The sequence below is a fragment of the Hemibagrus wyckioides genome, linkage group LG04 (genome assembly GCF_019097595.1).
Source record: "Hemibagrus wyckioides isolate EC202008001 linkage group LG04, SWU_Hwy_1.0, whole genome shotgun sequence".
NCBI lineage: Eukaryota > Metazoa > Chordata > Actinopteri > Siluriformes > Bagridae > Hemibagrus > Hemibagrus wyckioides.
The window spans coordinates 21870649-21887585 of record NC_080713.1 but is presented as its reverse complement, the minus strand read 5'-3'; the positions used below and the strand labels follow the sequence as shown (position 1 = coordinate 21887585).

Sequence of the window (16937 nt, the reverse complement as noted above, 5' to 3'; positions counted from 1 at the left end):
GATAAGGAGAGGGAGAGAAAGAGAGAGAGAGAGAGAAAGAGAGAGAGAGATGGGATGTGGGGAGTGGGGGTATGGGTCGAGGACAGTGGGCAGCATATTAATGCTTGTAGCATTTTGTTCCAGAAAAACGTGGTGACAGGTGTGGGTGTGTGTCTATGTGTATGTGTGTGTGTCTGTGTGCATGTGTCAGTGGGTGTGTATCTATGTGTATGTGTGTGTGTCTGTGTGCATGTGTCAGTGGGTGTGTATCTATGTGTATGTGTGTGTGTCTGTGTGCATGTGTCAGTGGATGTGTGTGTCTATGTGTATGTGTGTGTGTCTGTGTGCATGTGTCAGTGGATGTGTGTGTATATGTGAAGCAGGATGCAGCTGCCAAGCTAAACTAATACAAGCCCCAAAATCTGCCACAAGTGAGCCACGCCCACTCCCTGAGTATGCAAACCTGGAAAAAGTCATAATGTTGGACTAGATAACAATGATTTATCAGCATGATAACAAAAAAAGATAAAGAAATAACAATTTTATGTGATTTAATAAGAAATACATATATCAGAAAAAAAAAATCTTTTAAAGAATATATCTATTGTACATATCTGTAACACATTAAACCTCTAATACACAGACATAGCTTTAGAGACATACAGATATTACTGAACCACCAAAAACATATAGGCATATTGTCTTTGTCTATCAACCAAAACTGCAGGAAAACCTGGGCTGAGAGTGAGATAGAGAGACAGAGAGAGACAGAAGGAGAAAGACATAAACAGATAAACAGAGATAAAGAAAAAGATTAACGGAGATAAAGAAAGAGGGAGAAATAGACAGAGAGAGAAAGAGGTAAACAGACAGAGAGATGGAGAGAGGGAGATATAGAAATAGATAGATAAGAAACACAGTCTGGCAGAGAGAGAAAGAAATACAGATATAGAAAGAATTGAATAAACATAGAGAGGAAGATGGGGAGAAAATGTGACAGGCAAAAACAGAGGAAGAGAGGGGGACAGAGAGAGAGAGAGAGGGACAGAGAGAGATTGAGCACATTAATTTTCTGCTCACTGACTTCAGACAACACCAGTCCATGCCACATTCCTGCATTTCTGTCCAGTGAAATAGAATAATGTCCAAAATAATCAATGCAGATATAACTCTTAATCTCCTTATCACTGATTTAATAGCATGGTGCATATGGCCATAAAATAAATAATTATTTATATAAAGCATGATGACTAGTAAACAGACAAAAAGAGAGAGAGAGAGAGAGAGAGAGAGAGTGACGCAGTGTTTATATAACACCTCCCACTGCAGAAAGCCCATATCCTGTGCACTCACGCGCACCATGATGAAGTCTGGCTAGATCTAATTCATAAACGCCACTCAGGAATATGTCCATGTTTATCACTTCTTGTTCAAGCTATTCACTCTTGCCCCATAAAACACTTCTTTTAGAAAAGTAGCAGGATGATATGGCTAGTTTCCCAGTGCATTTATTCAGTAGATCTTTGACAGAATGTGCAAATATCTGACAGAGCTCATGCTGAGGCCTGCTGTTCACTGCTCTTCATGAAAAAAGCACGAAACAGAAACAGAACATGGCCCAAGATACAGAAACACAAAGTAATTATGTGAATAAAGCCCCACAGGACACAAGGAATTATGGGACAAAGACAATGTTCAGTGGAGCAGCACAAATGGTGGATTCCTTCTTTAGACATACACTTTGTTCTACACAGAAACAAAAGTAGATACAGTAATCCCCTGTATATCGTGGGGGTTACGTTCCAAAACCCCCCACAATAAACGAAAATCTGCGATACACGGAAGCCAAATGCTTTTTTTTATTGTTTAAGCCGTAAATGACCCTCCAACACTCTTTAGACACACACAGAAAACATTTGCAAGCATATAGCGAGATGAATTTTAGGTAAATTCGTAGAAATATCACATTTATAGTGAGTACTGTATGTATGTATGTACTGTATGTATGTATGTATGTATGTATGTATGTATGTATGTATGTATGTACTGTATATATGTATGTATGTACTGTATGTATGTATGTTGTACTGTATGTATGTATGTATGTATGTATGTATGTACTGTATATATGTATGTATGTACTGTATGTATGTATGTTGTACTGTATGTATGTATGTATGTATGTATGTACTGTATATATGTATGTATGTACTGTATGTATGTATGTATGTATGTATGTATGTATGTACTGTATGTATGTATGTACTGTATATATGTATGTATGTATGTATGTATGTATGTATGTATGTATGTACTGTATATATGTATGTATGTACTGTATGTATGTATGTATGTACTGTATATATGTATGTATGTATGTATGTATGTATGTACTGTATATATGTATGTATGTACTGTATATATGTATGTATGTACACTATATTGCCAAAAGTATTCGCTCACCTGCCTTGACTCACATATGAACTTAAGTGACATCCCATTCCTAATCCATAGGGTTCAATATGAAGTCGGTCCACCCTTTGCAGCTATAACAGCTTCAACTCTTCTGGGAAGGCTGTCCACAAGGTTTAGGAGTGTGTTTATGGGAATTTTTGACCATTCTTCCAGAAGCGCATTTGTGAGGTCACACTGATGTTGGACGAGAAGGCCTGGCTCTCAGTCTCCGCTCTAATTCATCCCAAAGGTGTTCTATCGGGTTGAGGTCAGGACTCTGTGCAGGCCAGTCAAGTTCATCCACACCAGACTCTGTCATCCATGTCTTTATGGACCTTGCTTTGTGCACTGGTGCACAGTCATGTTGGAAGAGGAAGGGGCCAGCTCCAAACTGTTCCCACAAAGTTGGGAGCATGGAATTGTCCAAAATGTCTTGGTATGCTGAAGCATACAGAGTTCCTTTCACTGGAACTAAGGGGCCAAGCCCAGCTCCTGAAAAACAACCCCACACCATAATCCCCCCTCCACCAAACTTTACACTTGGCACAATGCAGTCAGACAAGTACCGTTCTCCTGGCAACCGCCAAACCCAGACTCGTCCATCAGATTGCCAGATGGAGAAGCGCGATTCGTCACTCCAGAGAACGCGTCTCCACTGCTCTAGAGTCCAGTGGCGGCGTGCTTTACACCACTGCATCCGACGCTTTGCATTGCACTTGGTGATGTATGGCTTGGATGCAGCTGCTCGGCCATGGAAACCCATTCCATGAAGCTCTCTGCGCACTGTTCTTGAGCTAATCTGAAGGCCACATGAAGTTTGGAGGTCTGTAGCGATTGACTCTGCAGAAAGTTGGCGACCTCTTCGCACTATGCGCCTCAGCATCCGCTGACCCCGCTCCGTCAGTTTACGTGGCCTACCACTTCGTGGCTGAGTTGCTGTCGTTCCCAAACACTTCCACGTTCTTATAATACAGCTGACAGTTGACTGTGGAATATTTAGGAGCGAGGAAATTTCACGACTGGATTTGTTGCACAGGTGGCATCCTATCACAGTTCCACGCTGGAATTCACTGAGCTCCTGAGAGCGACCCATTCTTTCACAAATGTTTGTAAAAACAGTCTGCATGCCTAGGTGCTTGATTTTATACACCTGTGGCCATGGAAGTGATTGGAACACCTGATTCTGATTATTTGGATGGGTGAGCGAATACTTTTGGCAATATAGTGTATGTTGTACTGTATGTATATATGTATGTACTGTATATATGTATGTATGTACTGTATGTATGTATGTTGTACTGTATGTATGTATGTATGTATGTACTGTATATATGTATGTATGTATGTTGTACTGTATGTATGTATGTATGTATGTACTGTATATATGTATGTATGTTGTACTGTATGTATGTATGTATGTATGTACTGTATATATGTATGTATGTATGTATGTATGTATGTACTGTATATATGTATGTATGTATGTATGTACTGTATGTATGTATGTATGTACTGTATATATGTATGTATGTATGTTGTACTGTATGTATGTATGTATGTACTGTATATATGTATGTATGTATGTTGTACTGTATGTATGTATGTATGTATGTACTGTATGTATGTATGTATGTACTGTATATATGTATGTATGTACTGTATATATGTATGTATGTATGTATGTACTGTATGTATGTATGTATGTACTGTATATATGTATGTATGTATGTTGTACTGTATATATGTATGTATGTTGTACTGTATGTATGTATGTTGTACTGTATGTATGTATGTATGTACTGTATATATGTATGTTGTACTGTATGTATGTATGTATGTATGTACTGTATATATGTATGTATGTTGTACTGTATGTATGTTGTACTGTATGTATGTTCCTTGCCAGAAGCCTTAGAAAGTGCAGAGTGTTTGGGCGACGTAACAGGGCTTGCAGAAAAACAGCACAAAATGAAACACTCGGGAGAGTGAAACCTGAAAAACTGTGATGCTGGAGAATTCTGCTTCCCTTTCCCCAACTGCACGCATAGCCAGCAGCCAATCACAACCGTGATTGAATGAATTGATTGTCTCTTGAGTAAATACGCTGTACAGTATTTGATATATTATTAACATTTTACTTCATTTTATACCGCCATATACCGGAAAAATCCACAAAACAAAATTAGTTATGTTCCAAATAAAAATCCGCGATATACTGGGACCGCGATATATGAACCGTGATATAGAGGGGGATTACTGTAATAAGCCAACAAATATTGTGATACTTAAAATATGCTCATGGTATACAATATTCCCAATCATTTCTTTTTGCCAAACTTTTACTAACAAAAAGCGAACAGTGAGCCATAACCTATTCATATTTAATATTCTATAATTATAATTTAATTTTCTAATGTTTAGAATGTGAAAGGACTTTGTCAGTGCCAAGGCCTTGCTCCTGAGTCTGTGCACTGGACATTTTCACATTTTCTGGCATTTTCTGATGCATTTAGCTGATTTTATTTGTCAATATATTAACAAATTAGATTCTGACCAGTATAAAGCAGCTACTAATCATGAATGAATGAAGGCAGTAAACGTGTCAGAGAGCACAGTAGCAGCACCCAGCCCATCGGAGAGCCCAGTTCCAAAACAGACCTCTACTTAAGCCTCAGTCCTAAATCTTGGCAGTTGGTTGGTTGGTTGATTGTAAGCTCAAATTTACTCATTGATGGTATGAACATTGGTTTATACATGCACTCAATATTTGGCTTACTGGTATTACTGTGTAAAAAAATCACTAACTACAGATATTCAAGGTTTTTTATTTTTAATGTTGGAGCATTCATGCTCAGGTTTATGTTTTGTTCCTATTAATGTAAGAATCTTATTTAACGCCTTTCCTAAATTCAGACAGATTTGAATGGTTTCATTTCAATTGTTTCAAAGCAAGTGTGTCTTTTACTCGGATCAGGATAAATAATTAACAATAAAACCTAAAGATAAATATCAGACAATCATAAGGCTCTGTTCTCTAAATACACATATTCACTCCTACTACTGTCTTTCTATTGGTGCTGCAATGTATATGATTCCAAATGGTGGGCCATATGTAACGATTAAAAAGTTTTTATTCAAACCCATACTAACAAACACAACAGCGTATATCAGAGTGCAAACGTTTTATTTATAACCAAAGTAAAAGCCATTTTGGGGGTATCAAGAGTGTTGAACATTTAACAGAAGCAATATGGGGTTCTCAGGCATATTGTACCCCCTCTTCAAAAAATCAAGAACAATCCAAAAACAACATATGCAGGGATGAGCCAAGCTGCTCATATGTACACATGTCACAATAGAGACTAAAGGATGAGCTAAATGGTGGGCCATATGTGAATAGACTTCCTGCTACTGTTATTACACATGTGCGGGATGGACTGAGGAGTGTGTTTGCTTTTTCAGACTCTCAGGAGTCCTGTAAGCTTAGGGTGCGGTCTGATCAAAACGCTTGCTCTAGGAACAAGAGACGGTGAGCGGTGATATAACTGTAAAATGGCAGTAGAACAGAACACCAGGCTTTACATTTCAGCATAGGTGAACTAGATGATTAGTTAATAAGGACAGCTTGTTATGTGGGCAGGGTACAGTATTAGTGCCGCAAATGGAACAGACCTGCTCTCGTCTTGCAGCAGCACCATTGATTTGAGCAGTGAAGGGAACTGGGAGAGATGCAGAAAAGATTACAAAGATGTCTTAGGATCAGCCCAGTCTCAGAGAAATACATTTAAATTACTTGGTTCATATCTAGCAAGCAAATTGATAGGATTGTTAAAGGTTAAGGAAAAATAGGGAACTTTGGTTTATTTTTCAGCTGCTCTGTCTGTTGTTTATTCTGTAATATATCATGATTATTTCGTCTATTAGTAATAACATGGTGGTACATTGGCACAGCAGGGGATGCTGCTGATTGAATGAATGAATGAATGAATGAATGAATGAATGTATGCATGGAATAAATGTAAATAAAAGAACATGATTCTACACAAAGCATATGCAGTATATCCCTCCTTCATATATACCTCTCACTTTTTCTGCCTCTCTCTGCAGATGGATATCTGTTACAGAAAATGGCCTGCTCTGGTCCCTGAATAAAAAAAGGTTCACCTGAATATGGCTAATGGCGCCTGAATGGTGCTGAAGGATGAAAACAACTAACAACTATATACAACTGAGTGTCACAAGCTTCTGTGTGCCAAGGTCCACACACACAAACACAGAGGATTAACAACATACAAATGATATATGAAGCATATCCGAGTTATGAACTCATGGAACAATGACTTAGCTTAAGATAAACTGTATGTTTTCAAAACCCCACCCAATTCCTTATTTACTGTTAATCTCAAAAGTAATGTATGTTGCCAAATGTATGTAAACCTCTGACATTTACACCCACATGGGGTTCTTCCTCAAACAGTTGTCTCTGTAGCATTACATTTTCCTTTCCCTGCATTTAAGAGGCCCAAACATGTTTTATCATGACAACGCCCCAGTGCGCAAAGCAAACTCTATGAAGACATGATTCGCCAAGGCTGGTGTAGAAGAACTTGAGTGTTCTGCACAGAGCCCTGACCTCAGACCCATTTAACATCTCTGGGAAGGTTTAAAACGATAACTGTACACCAGGCTTTCTTACTTAACATCACTGTCTGACTTCACTAATGCTCTTGTGGCTGAATGAACACAAAATCCCCAAAGCCACACTGTAAAAAGTAGAGATAAGCCTTCCAGGAAAAGTGGAGGTTATTATAACAGTAAATGGGGACTAACCATGCGTTAATACACAAGGTTTTGGAATGGGTAAATACGGAAGTTACAGTCAGGTGAACACATACTTTTAGCATATATCACTCCCCTATTCAATCTTTATATGCATCTCACTTCATCAGAACTATGAATTATATCCATTATGTGTGATATTTATAAGTGTATACAATATGTGTGTGTAATTGGATAAAATAGACACTTTGGCCGATGTAATGTGGACGGAAATTAATGATGATTAATGGTAATAATCAGTCATACAATATGCTGTGATTCTGGATCAGTGATATTACACAATGTGATTTGTATACTTGTTACCATCTGGTTAAAATTGTGAGAACACAAATTCTTAAGCTAATATGGACACCAGAAGGGTCCTTGGCGTTACTTACTGGAGACACAGTGAAGTAATGATTAGCTATTGATAGGGTTAAATGAGGGTTTAGGAGATGTGGGGCTTCATTATTTTGTGATTTATTATGTGGAGTCTTTTCTAACATAGTCTAAACAAAAACATTATTTCATTTATATTGTATCATAGAAACACACATATCATGTATATTTGATATTTTGCTCCATTTTCTGTTTGTGTGCACCTGTGTGTGTTGAATTAATGACAGCAATATAATAGAAAGAATTGGGTTGATGATGGCTATTAGCAGGCCACCCATATTGTAGCCACACAAGACCCTGTGCAAGGCTTCAAATGGCTCATTCACACTTGCACAAAAGAGCCCGAGACAGATGAGTATGTACAGTGCGGTTTGATGAGAGTGCTTTTCAGCCACTCAACACACTTTTATTGTTTTGTCTGTGTGAGTGTGTGTGTACATTACCCCCAGTGTAGAGAGCAGAGGAGTTTCAGTAATATGTTGTTACATCTATTACACTTGGAATGTGTGTGTGGTCCATCTTCGTACAAGTACAACAGCCTTGATTATTCTGTTCTTTATGAGCTCCTACCCGCCCTCAAAGATCATTAATCCAACCTCGGCACAGACGTAGAGGCCACACCACAGACTACACACACACACCACACTTCACTTTCACTACTACACAGGACAGTAAGTACATGAGTGAAATCAGGTGGTGGGGATGAGTGCTTCTGATTTTGATGAAGTACAGCATTTACATCATCCAATTTTTAACCACATCAAGCACTCAGTAATGTCCACACACAGCAACAGAGGCACAATGTACACATTCTGTCCATTAAAAATCCAGAGCTGAAAATATACAGTAGGAAACTTTTAAATACAGCTACACGAGACAGTGTAGTTCATTCTCTGTTTTGTTAATGCTGGGCATCTCACACGTTCTTAACATTGCTCTACAGTGCTTATTAGGTATAACTCAGATATTTCTCTACATAGAAAAGTAATAATCCAATTCTATACCACAGTTAAGTACTTGTGTCTGTTTTCCATTATAAAGTGGTATAGGTGAAAGTAAGAGGAAGTTTTCTGTAGGTTAACCATGTGACGCATTAAAAATAAGGATTTCTATTTCTAAAGAATTCTTTTTTAGTTTTCTGTTGTACTTGATGGGATCACTACTACTGTAAATGCCTCTGATGTATGGCTTAGTAGAAAAGTAGTTCTAGCAAGTTATGTGACATCATTAACTAAGCCGCATACTGTATTTTTCCTAAATAACTATGTGAAGTAACAAACTATCACAATAAACTATTTACTATTTTTGGTGGGCTAAATAAACATTCACAGGATGTTTCCATGCCTGAAATAAAAAAGGGGAGGTGTGTGTGTGTGGCGTCCAGCTTTTTAACCAAATTACATTTTTCTACAAATAACATATTGCACTCTTGATACTCCTACTATAAGAAAAATATAAACATAGTTCAACACAATTACGTAAGATATCTTTATATACTTTTATGGATAAGGAAACAATTGAACAACTGCGGCTGTAAAAATTAATAATAGGATAAGATAAGTACCCTTGCCTATCCACTGAGTCTCTGAGTTTTCTAAGAGCATAGCATTTAGTTTCCAAAATGGTGGCCATTACATTTGAGTTTATCCAATCAATAACGTGTACTATATTTCCCAAGTACACACATTTCCCAAGTATTCTGAAAAGTAACCAAATTCGTGGGTACTCAGTTACAAAGCAAGCACTGAGAGAGAGAGAGAGAGAGAGAGAGAGAGAGAGAGAGAGCACACAATGCTGCTTTGGGGATTGCAGTCTTTACAGTTCAAGTAGGTCAGAAATCAATACACACGCCTGCGGGAGCGACAGTGCGGCTCCCTTCCTATGTCCCAATTCCTTTCTTTCTTGCCGCAGCAAAAATAGAAAAACATTTTGAAGACACTACAAAGGCCTTGTAGCCTTGAGATGAAGAGAGAGGTCTTTCTTTAATGGAGCCGGTGTTACCACAGGACACAGCAATAAAATCTTCACTGTATACACGGCAAACAAAAATAAGAAAGCTTTCTTTTCTCCTATTCTAGGCCTGCTTCTCTGTAAATGAAGAGAAAGAAAGTTATGAAGTTAACATTTAGTTATTTCTATGAGTTCACACAGAGGACATGGTTATTGAATAAATATAGCATGTGTATCTCTGGATAACAATGGAGCCTATAACTTAAACATCAGTCAGCATTGCAGCCAGGGATCAATAGCCTGCCATTCAGCTGAAAAGGGTGAGTGAAAAGGGGGCAGTAAGGGCATGACCGGGGTTTACAACCCCCCCAGCCTGGGTAGATTAAACTTTAAAACTTTGGCTCACTAAGACCTCTGCTAGTGTGAAAGTTAGAGGAAATGGAATCCTGTAATATAGCTTAACTTTTTTAGTATTCGACCCAGTGCCCCAGTGCAGGCATGTTTTCAGGTACATACTGTACATCAGCCTTGGTTTAGACTTAAAAACTAGACTATTATGTATGAATATTTATGAATCCACACTTTCTGACAAAGCAGATTAATCAACACGGTGTACATAGTCCCTCTATGATTTTCTGAGCAGCCTACCACAGATTTGGGCCAAGACGTTCAGCCATCATAGAAAGCAATTACATATGAACCTTCACTGGAAGGAGAAGAATCCAGTGCTTGCAATTTTAACCAATTCAAGCAATTTACTGCAAAAAGCTTCACCAAAATCACACATTTTTGGCCCACAAAGATCTCTGCAAAATCCAGGAGGAACTGTATCAAGAAAAATATTGATATAGTGAAACACACCGCATGTTCTCAAATGTATGTCTGGACTGCTCTATTAATTTCACATTAAATACAAATGTGCTGAAGAATCCTTTAATGAAAACCAAATTAAAATAACATATTTTAACTTAAGTTTAAATAAGAAAAAATGACATTTTCTGGTTCACGTTTACACATCTGCACATCCATTTATTTTATTATTACACATAATATACAGATGAACCATACTCCTCTACTCCTCACGCTTAATTCAGCAGGAAAGCTTTCTGACATACTATTTGAAGAAAATATGAACCCTTTCAAGATGCAAATGAACATAAACTACTGCTTCAGCTACAGACAGTGAATTAACATCCAATTTGCAGGTCTACGCTAAGGGAAAAAGAGATGTAGTTTTTTTTTTTTATTAATGTACTGCTCAATTTTCATTAACATGGAGAGCGATGGAGAGAGAAATAGATAGAGGAGAAATATCACCTCGGGACAAGCTCAGTTACATACACTCCGGCTTCTCTGAACAGACAGAACAGTTATTATCTGATGGTTTGCAGACACGCACACAGACACGCAAACACGCAAACACACACACACACTTTTACTTTTCAGCAAGCGGCAGATAAGCAATCCTCACATTCTCATAAAAAGCTTATGAAATTATCACTCCACCTGACGTTCAGTGAAAGGAAAACCCATTACAGTGCTATCAAGGAGCTTTTTAGCTAGCATGGTTGCTGAACACAGTCTGAGTGTGATGTCAGCAGTTAATTAAAGCCATACAAGCCTTCAGGGCTGATTTTCCTGATCTAGTACCTCGGGCCATTGTAGGGAATAAAAGCAATTACTGACACAAAGACCCACAACCTGGAGACATTTAATAATCTTCATTCTATTAAAATACTGAATGTCTACTGCCAATCAAAAGTGTTTCAACACACAGACTTTAGGTTTTCTTATTGTTTCATCATTATCACAGTCACACCAAACAGCAAGCTAAAAGAAAGCTTAATCTCTGTGGAACTTACTCATATCTTAATCAGACTCTGAATCAGACTCATTCCAAAGTCTGACATTATTAAGACTTTATACAGATTACTTGGATGGCAAATGTAATAAGCCCCTTAATAAAACTATAGAAACTCATTAACAGTGTTAGAATTAATTGTAAAACATAAATAGGTGCCAGGCTAAAAATGTCTAGTTACAGTGATAAAAAGGTTTAGCTTTTCTGCTCAGATTTCTAACAGTCCTCAATTCACCAAACATCTATCCATTTTCTGAGGCACACAGGGTTGTATGGAGCTTAGAGTCTCTCCCAGTGGACAAGGCAGGGACACCACAGACAGGGTGCTAATCCATCTCAGGGCACAACTGTACACATAATATGGACAATTCAGAGATGCCAATCAGCCTACAAAGCATCTCTATAGACAGGGGGAAGAAGGTGGGGTACCCTGAGGATTCCCCTAAAGCACAGGGAGAACATGCAGACTCAAACAGAGGATGGGAATTACATCCCACAACCCAAGAGGTGCAGACTAAACATGTTAACCACTAAGACACCATGCTGCTCAAATGACAACACTGTAAGGTGTTCAAAGACTGCCATCATGTCCTTAAATTGAGTCCATCCTTTTATGCCCTAGATATTATTACAAACTATGGCACATTAATTAGAATTAGCTTGAATAAAGATTTTTTTTGTTTTTTCAGGTGATTATTTTTTTTGCTCTTTCACTTGTGTCTCATTCCCAGGACCAGCTACTAATAATGCCATTAAAATCCTTGTGTTTTGAGACAATACCTAACGCATTATAAAATAAAAACATAAACCTGGTGTCTCACCAAGCTTTTTCATGCTTTTCAATAATGAAGACTGGAGCTGGGCTAACCACTAATGAACTGTATGAGCTGATCCCCAGCCGTAAAAACTCCAAGAAATCCACACGAACCATTATTTAAGCTAAGATTCCTATAAGTACCCTTATGATATTCACAGGAACATTCCAATCACTAGGACTACTGTATATTCACCTGAGACTGAGATCTTGGATGATCAAGTGTCTAAAAAAAGACGGTGGAATGAAACCCAAAACTCATCACCAAACAACTACTTGACACGAATTCCATACAGTGCTGTAGAAACACTCTGAAGACCAACAATCAGAATAGGACAACAAGAGATACCAATAATAATGCTAATTTTTAGATCAAATCCCACAGAAAGTTTTTTTTTTTTTTTTTTAGATAAAAGCATAAAGAGAAGACAGATGAAGCAGTAACTCAGTGTGTTGGAGTGAATCCAAACAGATCTTAGACTCCTGAAGAAAATGCTTACCTTGACAGCTTAATCAATGAACATGGAGCCAAAGTAGAAGCCACCTTGGCAATATATTGGACCCACATTATGCTGTCATACTTAAAGAACTTCTTTATTAAACATTATTTCAAAGACATTTATAACACAGACTATCATCAGTATGTGAAGCTGCATTTCTGTGTGTGTGTGTGTGAGAGAGAGAGAGAGAGAGAGAGAGAGAGAGAGAGATGATCTCAGCCTACACAATTGTACCTGCATGATCATCCTCTTTATTTACTGTGCATGATTAGATCCTGTGCTGTGATGAGTGTTGGTGCATTACCTCCTGCAGTTGCTCCAGCTCTCTCCGGAGCGCCTCCTGCTCAGCCTCCAGCTCGGCGCACTGCTGTTTCAGACTCTGGTTCTCCTCGAGCACCACGAGGCCGCACTCAGCCGCACGGATCTTCTCCCGGTTTGCATCAGAGAGCTCCCGGCTCAGCCGCTCCACCTCGGCCCGGTACTCATCCGCGCTGTCCGCGCATCCTCCTCCAGCCGCCATCGCACTGTCAGCCTCCTTGTTGTGCAAAAACCAGACGGAGAGTTCAGCTGTGATGCGAGCCGCTCCTCCTCCTCCTCCTCCTCTCAGTGCGCCACGAGCCAAAACCGGGCGGAGAGCGCCACTGCGGCTGGCGACGCGCACGCGCTACCACTTCCCTGTGCTGAAAAGCTTAAAAGAAAGCTGCCAGGGAACAAACAAAAAGGGATTTGTCCTTGCCATGTTTTTAAACAAATAAAAAATACTTAAAAATGACATCTAATCCCTGTATCTTGGTGTGTAGGTCAAACTAATCCGTATAAAGGTCTACACTGTGGTTCTATGCGGTGCACAAGAGGAAGACAGCGTCGCATCCCCGGCTCGTGACGTCACCGTCATCCCGCGTGTCACTTTATCAGCTTAAAGCACACAGGCATTGTAGTCAACCAGTCAATCAATCGATTAACAGTTTAGTGGTTAGCATAATTGCTGCACACTATGGGGTATTGGTAGCTCAAGTCATTAAGGCTCTGGGTCGTTGACGGGAAGTTCGGGGTTCAAGCCCCAGCATTGCCAAGCTGCCACTGTTGAGCCCTTGAGCAAAGCCCCCAACCCACCTTGGTCCAGGGGTGCATGCATCATGGCTGACCCTGTGCTCTGACCCCCAAGCCCCAAGGATGAGCTATGTGAAGAAAAAATTTCACTGTGACAGATGAAGACAACTTAACTTAACCTCCCTTCTGCATGTTCTTGCCATACTTTGGGGGTTTCCTCCAGATACTCTGGTTTCATGCATTGTATGCTGACTAGCATCTCTAAATTGTCTGTGTTGTTTGAATGTGTGCAACTGTGCTCTGCAATGGGTGGGACCCAGTCTAGGGTCTACCCCGCCTTGAGTACCCTCAAACCTCTTGGATAGGGAGCAAGTAATACAGTAATACAGACAGCAATATACTTTCGGCTCTGCGTCTTATATTTATGTTATAACCCCCCCCACCCTGTTATTGTTGTAATTGCTATACGAAATGGATTATAGAATGTTACTCAAGCTAAAACTTAATAACTAGTCCTTCACTTAACATGCGTGTTCATACAGATGAATTTGGAGAATTCATGCTACTGAAATTAATTGAAATGACGCCATCAATAAGTATGAGGTATAATTAATTAATTAATTAAGTTTTATTGTGGATGGAACCAATGGGTGTCCCAATTTACTGTCACTGAAAATTTTTATGTAAGTCAGAATTTCTGAAATTTATAATGGGTTATTTGGTTATTTACAGTAAGAAAGCTTGCAAGCTTAGAAAAAAGATATTATTGATTACTCTCTTTTAACTCTTTTAAATTTTAATACATTACATTATGTTTTATTATATGTATTTATTATTATTATTATTATTATTATTATTATTATTATTATTATTATTATTATTATTATTATTATCTAGGTGTGGGTGTCCATCTTGTGGTGGTACTTGGTATTTTACTTTCATTAACAGAGTACTAAACTGTACCTGTCCATGTCACTGGGTTGGTACACTCAAGCATATATGTTGTACAATTTTTTTTTATCTGGATATTGCATATTGTGTATTATTATACTGAAAACTTCACTAAAAGGTACAATATAAATTATGTACTTTTAATATTGAAAAAATGCTATAGCCACCTTTCCAGGCGAAAGATACCTCAGTGAGAAGGAAAAGTACCTAATTTAGTACCCCTTTTTTTCGAGAGTGTATCTATAAATAAACAATATTAACCCAGCTACTAGAATCAGATTAAATTACTTAAAAGCACATCTTAAATTATAAAATAGTTAATGTGACTATCTATAATTTGTTTCATTTGTTCTACCTACTGTATTTCCTCAACTTTACAAGCTATATGAATCATTCAGCTAAATTAACTGCTATGCTGTGTTTACAAGCAAGCACAAGCACGTCTTATAACTATATTTAACTATAGTTGAACTAAGTAGTTACTGAATAATAGAAGGTAGGAGGGGTTTGTTATGAAAGGGTTCAGGAAGCAGCAGGATTTATTTGCCACATATACATTACAGCAAAGTGAAATTCTATCTTTGCTTATCTCAACTATACGATAAAGCGTCCCTGAAACAGTGAGGGCCTTGCTCAAGGGCCCAACAGTGACAGCTTGGCAGTGAACCCTGGCAGATTTTATTTAATTTACTTTTAATTACAACAAAATAGTTCCTTTCAAGAGTCATAAATGGAGAGAAACAAAAGCTAGGAAAATGTAGCTTTAAACACACAAACAGCAGAAGCTTAGCTATGAAACAAAGGAACCCCACAACTTAAATAGAGACACTAATCAAAGGGAAACACAAAATAAATGAGAGTCATAATGAGTGCATGTGACAGGGTCATGTGATCTGTAAGACTGATGGGAATTGAAGTTCAAGCCTTCTGAAGTTCAAGAATCTGACACTGATGTGTGAAATTGAGGTAAATGTTGTACACAAGGGTATGCATACAGGACCATAAAATTGATTGCAATTGCATCTCCAATTCAGAAAACAGTACATACTTTACAATCTGTACACATGTAAAACCTCGTTTTCCTTTATATATATTCATTTACTTAGTTCTATAAGCAAACTAATAGGCTAATTTAAACCACTTTACCCCAATGAGGCAGTTACTAGGGAATACTGCTAATGTACTGGAACATGGTCTTAATTTTATGCTTCCTTTCTGATTGCTTGTTCACACAACACTTCCTGATTATCTGAATTTTTAATTATGCCCAGTTACTAAACTAAACTAAACTAAACTAAAAGTGCGTCTCCTATTCATGCCTATATTTGTGATTGTGCAGTCTGAACAAGGATTTATGTTCAGGTATATTCCGATGATTATAAGGTTTGTTTTTGTCTATATATTACTCATTACTGTATCCATTTCTTTTCAGTCTGCAGGAATGGTGTGTGTGTGTGTTTGTGTGTGGGTGTATTCAGTCACTTCAAGTTTCACTTCAAGTACATGTAACTACCTTTTCATTCAGTACTGACTAAAATTCATTGCATTTATTCAGTTATTTAGCTGGTAAAAAAGTAGGACACTCTTGTAGCTAACACATAGGTACACATAGCCTAAGAACTCACAGCACGTGAGTGTTCTAAAAGTAGCGTACAACCAGATGATTAGATTTAAGTTTGACTCGGGTCGCTGGATGGCAGTCATGTGATTAGAGCTCGGGCTGAGGTCTCCTTTCCAGTGAACTTACAGTAGAACTAAACAAGAGCAAGCAAATAGACATTTCATTCATCAGGTTAATATATAGAGTGTATAGAAATACTACTGCCTGGGCAACAGTACAGTATATACTGAAAACTAAGAACAATAGGCATTTCATAAGACTAAATTGCTAAAGCTTAAAATCATATCAAGCATACCTATAATACTTAAACAGCCTATATAATAGAGACCTATCATGGTACAGTATGATTCTGTATATATGCTCCTGGAGAAGCTCCGCTGAGTGATGTTAGGATTTATAAGGCTGATTTGCCTTGAGCTTAAGTCACACAAACACCATAAAGTAAGAGCAGGTATAGATGTTTCTGTAAAACATTTGAATGTACGTAAGGATTTGGGGATTAAGTGACCTGTTTGCTTGAAATATGCTTTTGGAAGCTAT

The 16937-nt window shown here is 38.2% G+C and overlaps 1 protein-coding gene across 3 annotated transcripts in view; it reads right to left on the bottom strand.

Moving 5' to 3' along the window:
* Window positions 1–13602, bottom strand: part of bicd1a (bicaudal D homolog 1a) — a 37732-nt gene extending 24130 nt beyond the window's left edge. For 2 of the 3 annotated variants that reach the window (XM_058387093.1, XM_058387095.1), the window contains exon 1: window positions 13080–13602. In XM_058387093.1, the coding sequence (XP_058243076.1) occupies window positions 13080–13295 (216 nt within the window). In that variant the 5' untranslated portion in view covers window positions 13296–13602. The remainder of the gene's footprint in view (window positions 1–13079) is intronic. The other variant, XM_058387094.1, reaches the window with a different exon arrangement.
* Window positions 13603–16937: the final 3335 nt, after the last annotated feature.